The 7,605-nt window shown below is 31.8% G+C and overlaps 1 protein-coding gene across 2 annotated transcripts; it reads left to right on the top strand.

The window, feature by feature from the left end:
* LOC123554727 (tumor necrosis factor ligand superfamily member 6-like) lies at nt 1–6,817 on the top strand. Of its 2 annotated transcripts, XM_053547974.1 has the most exons (4): nt 1–708; nt 1,414–1,579; nt 3,500–3,882; nt 4,743–6,817. In XM_053547974.1, exons 1-4 carry the CDS (start codon nt 520–522, stop codon nt 4,755–4,757), a joined length of 753 nt encoding a protein of 250 aa, XP_053403949.1. In that variant the 5' UTR covers nt 1–519; the 3' UTR covers nt 4,758–6,817. The 2 variants fall into 2 exon arrangements, with proteins under 2 accessions (XP_053403949.1, XP_053403948.1); XM_053547973.1 differs by having other exon boundaries at nt 3–708; nt 3,500–6,817.
* The last annotated feature ends 788 nt before the right edge of the window (nt 6,818–7,605 follow it).

Raw genomic sequence — 7,605 nt, 5'->3', positions numbered from 1 at the left:
TTGCTTGTACGCTCATGGTGCCTGCGTTTCTACTGTATTTATATTTGCTGTTGTTATATAATGACCGCACTGCACATGTTTTTTATCTGAAAATTGTCAGACCACTTGATTTTAATTGTATATTAAAGTGTTTACCAGAATCGAACAAAACATAGTGGTATGGTTGGAAAGACTATAGTAGAAGAATCTGTTTAGAAAGGGGCAACTGCCAATAATTTTGGTGGCACATACTTTATTTATTTTTATCTACTTTATAAAAACCAATTTTGAACATGCATTAATTTCATGAAGTAGTAACATGTCATAACTTTGTAGTATGACATGTAAATAAAGGTGTGTTTTACATATTTATAGCATAGCTCCTCCTCTACCCTATGAATTAGTATTTACGTTTATCTGTCAATAACATATCATTTCGAGGTTGCATGTTTGGCAAACGGGCACACCCGCTTGTAGATAACGCATATTAATAATATTAGCAAAATATTCAATCGTCTTAATATATTATTATTATCAATAATGGATAAAAAGCTAAAATACGCTGTAATAATTGTTTTAGTGAGTCTAGTTGTATGTCTTACTGCAGTGTTAGCTCTGGTTTGGACAATGCCAGATTTGCAAGACAACGCTCAAATGTGTCTGCCGAGTGAAGATGGAGTTCTTAAATGTGACACAACAGGTGATTTGTTACATGTGTACTTAGAAAGGGTAAGTCGAGTTTTACATTTTTATCTTTATAAATAAGGTAGCCGCAGGTGGGTGATTTGCATATGTTTTATAAATTCTTCAAAATTCAAGCTGAAATCAAAATATATTTCTTTACAATTAAACGTTCCGGACACATACTTTAAGTACAAAGACATTGGAAAAAAGCTACATCTTACAGAAAGAACTGAGGTCTTTAATGTTTAAACCAAAGCGTTTTTAAGTTTCTGTTTCTACAGGTAGAACTCGGTTGAATCTATTCACAAAAATGACAAAAGTGTCATATTCTAAAGCGCAGTTCATTGACTACTGACTTAAATTTAAACTGTACATGCTGTAAGTTTAGATTACACATCGTCTCATAAACAAAACTTAAATATTATATTAGGCCGATTATAGAACTAGAAGTAATGTCAGAACATTAAACTAATTCCAACATAACATTTTACAGTTGATTTAATCTTTAATTACATAAATGTTCCATGATATTTTTAAGACTTTTTTTCTGTGCTTCATTTCCTTACATACTATTCATTCCACACCAAAACGTTTATGTTGAATTAGTTCAAAACAAAAAGTTTAAATGACCAGACTACAAATAACGTTTTGATAGGTAAATTGATTTGTGCCGTTGACGTTTAAACCGTAATTCGGGTAGATATTCGCACATAGAGTTTCTGATATTATCTTGCAAGATATACTTTCCAGACCATTTCCACAAAATACGAAGAAATCAAAACAAAAGATATAAAACGACGACAGGAGTATCTGGATAATAACAGAGATCGTCTACTGAATATCTACGGCAAAGTCTTCTGGGAAATGAAGCCAGCCGCTAAACTCACTGGAAAAGAACAACCTGACGCAAGAAAAAGTAATGTAAAATATAAAAATTTCGCGATTTAACGTATATACTCGTACATGTAAATTAAAGGATAAAAATGTGTTGGCCTATAATATGGCTGCTATGATTTTGTTAAGAACATAAAGTATATTAATTGCATGTTAAATTCAATGTTCGTTAATTGTTTTGACATATATTTGGCATAGGTCTAAATATATGAATTATTTAGTAGAAATAATTCAGGTCTATTCTTTTTTATTACCTCCCGTTATTTCTTTCCCTGTATAAGTTCATATGCGATAATGAAAGTATTGATTTTTAAACCATGTATATTATATGTTCACTCTATCAATGACATATGCTTTATCTCTTTTTATCATAAAATTAAAAAATTTATTGAAGTCAAAATATATATAAAGTAACAAGAAAATGCTTGTTATGTTCGACATATTAATGCGATATAAAACGAATGCAGATTGTGTAATACCTCTTTTTATCACATGTTTGATGTCGCGGGAATAAATAAAGCTATTACATATTTTTTGTTTTACACTAGTGCAAAAACTACGGTGGCACAGAGATGACATGCACTACTCCCTTTTTTTAAATTGCACTTCTCTTTTTTATGTCGTTCCCACGAGATACTTATATTCGAGGGAACGACTTAATATGTCGTGGTAACGAGATACTTAGTCGTGGGAACGACATAAAAAGAGAGAAGTGCAGTTTAAAAAAAAGTATTGTATTGAAAACAAAAGGAGTAGCGCAATAAAGAAAGAGTAGTATAATAAAAAAGGAATAGTGCAATAAAAAAGAGTAGTGCATGCTAGCTATGTCGAGGGAATGACTTACAAACTCTTGGGAACAAGTAGCTATGTCGTGGGAACGACTTCCTATCTCGTTCCCACGATATAGTAAGTCGTTCCCACACGACATAGCTACCTCGTTACCACGACATAGCTATCTCGTTCCCACGAGTTAGTCAGCCAATCAAATTGTTTGTTACAATCAATATAACTTTTATCATCCTTCGAATCACTTCAGATGGAATCCTTCTTCTGACTTTGAAATTTTCCAAGTCGTCTTCCATCATGGCGACTTTATTACAAAGGGAAGTAACTTATCATTTATAGCAAATAAATATGAATTACGCATGTTACGCAAAATTTGATTGGTTGACTAACTCGTTGTAACGTGATAGCTATTCCGTGGTAACGAGTTAGCCATGTCGTGAGAACGAGACAGTTAGATGTTCCTACGACATAGCTAACTCGTTCCCACCAGTTACTAAGTCGTTGCCTCGACATAGCTAGCATGCACTACTTCTGTTTTATTGTACTATTCTTTTTTTATTACACTACTCTTGTTTATTGCACTTCTCTTTTTATTTCAATGCAATATATATATTTTTTTAATTGCACTTCTCTTTTTTATGTCATTGGCAAGACTAAGTAACTTGTTACCACGACATACTAAGTCGTTCCCCCGAGTAAGTATCTCGTGGGAACGACATAACAAAAGAGAAGTGCAATTAAAAAAAAAAGAATAGTGCATGTCACCTCTGTGCCACCGTAAATAACACTTCGACCTTGACGTCATTTTAAGTATAGGAGATGTTGGTCGAATCGACTTTGTCTATTAAAGGTAGAGTAAAAACATGTTTAAGTTTCAGCAAGAAAAAATAACATTTCATAAAAGGAGTATAAATTTACATTTGTGTCCCTCCACATTGAATCTATAAATCTTGCTGAATAGAACTGATTAAATACGCAGCACAGTCTCGCATTTTTTTCAACTTGTTTAATTAATTCAGTATGAAACGACACTCGTGTAATATCCTCAATAGATCTATTCATAATGATTGCAAAAGAGCTAATGTTTTACAGACCTCAACGTAATTGAGCTCAAGAATGACAACAAATTATAAAATAGAATTATGCATCATTTCAGGGGCAGATGAAGGGGCAGAGATGATACCAATTAGGGAATGGAAGCTGGTAAAAGAGCTGAGTAACGCCAGTGGGTTCGAAAGATACGGCATTCGTTACCGCAATGGTCGCCTTGTTGTTCCTGTTGATGGAACGTACTTTGTATATTCATTTGTTAATTTATTTGAGCAATGTGATCCTTCTACTGGCAAACCTGATGTCAAAGACACAAGCAAACCAATAAAACACGGCATTTACAAATTTAATATTTTAGAAGAGGTAGATACTGAAATAATTTCAAGCGTCCAGCCCCATCAAATTTCAAGCAACAAACGTTTTAACTCTTATGATAGCTATGTTTCATCTTTTGCTTCTCTTAAAGCTGGGGACGAGATATCGGTCAAGGTCAGTAATATAACATATCTTAAATACCCAAGAGATAACTACTTTGGGTTAAATCTGATATGATAACGTTATATAATGGGGCATTGGGACTAGATATGAACTTGCTTTCACGAAACAAAAATGATTTTATCTTATTAAAGTCTCACTAATGTATTACACACATCACATTTACAAATTTAATAAAACCAGTAAAATGAAATACATTGTCATTTAAAATAATGAATTATAAGAGACCATACCTCGAGTAAATAACAAGACTATACCCTTTTATTTACAATTATCTCACTGTGGGGAATCACATGATCAAAATAATCTCTAAACCAAAGTTATATTTTGAAGAACATGAATAAATTTCCTGTCATGATAAGATACGAAATTTAAACATAGCTTATCATGTGACTAATGAAAATTGTTAAATTATCATGTAGTTGACAATAATGATAGATATCCTGTAATTACAAACACTAAGGAAAATAATAAGTATCAGTTTCATGAAGTGTTCCAGATAATCAAAAGGTGATTGTGATTGAAATCGTTGTAGTTTTATGATACATGTATGCTGGCATATGATAGGCTATATTTTAGATTTTCATCAAAAGATTCTTCAATATTATCCCATATTATTCATAAATTTATTTTGGTTTAGAGATTATTTTGATCATGTGATTCCCCGCAGTGAATATAAAACGATGATAAAATGTGCTAAAAAGCTTAAGTAAGTACTCATATTGTAACTCAAGTTATAGCGTTAGACTTGTAAATGACTCGACTGAGCGAACGTTTGAGGATGTTTCGCCAAGTGACTTAAGTTATTACTCAGCTGAGAGAAAACTATCGTGTCAAATCTTTATTCGTATTAGCTACAATTCCAGTAGATCTGCGAACTTCGAAATAAGCAAGAGAGACTTCTTCTGCACTTTGATTGGCTGAGATGATTTTGATGAACAAACATGGCAGCTGAAGCAACCAGTCAACTCGTTCACATTTTGGGAATATGGCCACTAGACCCATGATGATTGATACAAGTTACTTTGCACATTTACGGGACAGTTGTATTAGTCTTGTGAATAACTCAGCATTTCAAATTAAATTGATTGGTTCACAAATAGTCTGCTCGTATGATATGTATGCAAAATAAATATACCTATGTCCCTACCTATCCATATAACTACCTTAATTACTTTTGGCAGTGGCAATGGGTTTGGTTACCGGTCGTCAGGTTTTCTGATCTCTAGACCTAAAGAGGACAATGTATAATTAGTTGACATAATTTTCTGCTTAAATCAGCCACTAAAAAAAGATGTTCGTACATTTTTATAAATGTATTATATTCTATTTTAGCTCTAATTTCTTGCCATATTGAATATGAAATAATAACGGCGATTTCCATTAGTCACCTTTATTTACTCAGGAACAATTTAAAAGAACAATGCAAATGCAAAATACTAAAGAAAATCGTAGTATTTTTACTCTTCATTTATTTATTTATTTATCTGCGTTTTACGGCGCACCAACACAGTTCAACCCCGAGAAAAAGGTTTCCATAACATAATACAAATAGCTAATTTATATAAAAAATATCTAATATACGTTTTTGGGGGGATTAAATGACATCTCACATTTCTCTTTCCAAGCAAATGCAATACACAAAATATCGAAACAAAGGAGAGGTTATTTTAAAACATGTAGACATTTATTTGGTTTTTTAAATTTTCTCTTGTTTGTGACAGCTTTTTAAGTATCTTCTTTGCAAATACCATTTCCAGTATTCATATTGATTACATCCTCAGGTCAGGTCACTGGACCCCTAGCCACTGTAATTAATTTACTCATGTCACGCGTGATTACAGTTCAAGTAATTTAAAAATGATGTAGTTTTCATGCCTCGTAGACTTTATGTTGTTGTTTTTATACGAAGGTACAACAAATAGTTCAAAACTAGTAGAAGAGGCTCTCAAGAGAGATTGTTTTGTTTTGAGCAACACATTTTGTCGTATGACACATGTATTCTAAAAATATCATTTTGAGAACTTATACTGATTACCAGCCCCATGTTGTACATACATTTTGTATATTTTGTAAATTCATTTTTTCTGTAGCTTTAGTCTGTTTGTGTTTTTTTTGTATAGTACAGTATATGACAGTTAAAAACTGATTCACTTATAACTTTATATTAATATGGTAAATATAGCAATGCATGCATTTTGTAGTTATGACTGTACTACTTCTACCTTCATTTTGCCACTTTAAAGGTGATTAATCAGATTTTGGTCAAGTAAAGTATTTGATCGAAATTTTGAGGTAGTTCTGCGTGTTCAAAATATATTTTCTACAGTATGTAGAATGATCATTAAACATATTTTTTAATCTTCAAAATATACTTAGAACATTCGGCAAATAAAAAAGATAAGACCGTATGTTAGATTTTTTGCTATGCAGGTTTTATTAATTGGTATCTCAGCAAAAATCAAACTTTTGAAGGCAATTGTCCTGCAGTGAGGACTTTATTGAAAGATTTTACAAGTATTAATCAATATATTGTCTATTATATAGTCAAATAAAATAAATACGTCCGTGTGCGTATTTTTAAAATGTATGCCCATGGTTTCAGAGATTCGAAAATTTCAAAATGATTTGCAAACATTATTTAGATTATTTCAAGTGTCAATATTTTGTTTTCATTTTTCGTCTTTAAGAAAAGAAAGTGATGTTGTTGTTTAATAAATATACACACAAAATGACATTTTTCCGCAAGATAATTTTCCTTTCTGTATGCCTGGTCCAGGCCTTATCCACTGTTTTCCGGATAAGTGACATTACACAATAACTTTCGGTTTATCACACGTGCAGAACTACCGAAAGTACTGATTAATCAGTTTTGCATACATAATTGTAAAGTTTGATATGTCAAATGTTCTGTGTTGCTATGGGTTTACTTCTTGTAGTGTAAGGAAACACACTTACTTCGGTGAGAATTCTAGGTTCAATTCCTAGCAGGAAGCCATAGCTCATAGAAATAGTAGATTTTATTTATGATATTGTATGAGTGTTAAATGTGAAACAATCTTCATTATTAGGTCTCCTATACCGATAACTTTAATTGCTTTGTTTTTGTATTTTTGTCAGTTCTGTATTTATTCATTTTTTAAAAGAAGGAAATCTTAAAGTAAACCATATATTTACTTCTAATATTCTGGGTCAGTGCACTGTAGACAAGTAATATTTTGATAATTTATTTTTACATACAATTGCAATATACCGTCCTTTTAAAGATAATTTACGTTTAATTCATCTGTACATCTCTACTGTTAGCAAATATGTTTCGAAGATTCTAGTATATCATTTAACAGAAGCCTGATCATGATGATATTTTCTTAGGAGTCGGGAAGAATTGTATGGAAACTTGTGGAATGGAAGCAATAAAACAAAGATTCTAAGCCAATCATCATGTAATTGAGGACGGATTATTAGTTAAGACATGTGTTACTTTAAATGCCTTAAAAAGTAGAATTACCACATTGAGTAAACCAGAATATATTTTTTCCAGTTTTACAGAACTAAGCTGTTGTCCTTTTCGCGCCAATAATTTTGAGAATGTGTGAAGATGTCTGACTGTAAATCCCTGATGTGAGTATCTTGCTATAAAAAAATGTAGACTGTCTTTGTTGCTTTTTTAAACTTTTTAAGCACAAATTACATTTATTTCATTCACCATACTCAGAT

This window comes from Mercenaria mercenaria, chromosome 7, assembly GCF_021730395.1.
Source record: "Mercenaria mercenaria strain notata chromosome 7, MADL_Memer_1, whole genome shotgun sequence".
NCBI classification, from domain to species: Eukaryota; Metazoa; Mollusca; class Bivalvia; order Venerida; family Veneridae; genus Mercenaria; species Mercenaria mercenaria.
This window is presented reverse-complemented; position numbering and strand designations above follow the sequence as displayed.

Excerpts from the sequence above, each read along its gene's own strand:
- LOC123554727 (XM_053547973.1), top strand. The coding sequence starts at position 520 with ATGGATAAAAAGCTAAAATACGCTGTAATAATTGTTTTAGTGAGTCTA. Across the intron at positions 709-1,413 it reads TACATGTGTACTTAGAAAGG|ACCATTTCCACAAAATACGA; the intron begins GTAAGTCGAGTT and ends TATACTTTCCAG. Across the intron at positions 1,580-3,499 it reads ACAACCTGACGCAAGAAAAA|GGGCAGATGAAGGGGCAGAG; the intron begins GTAATGTAAAAT and ends GCATCATTTCAG.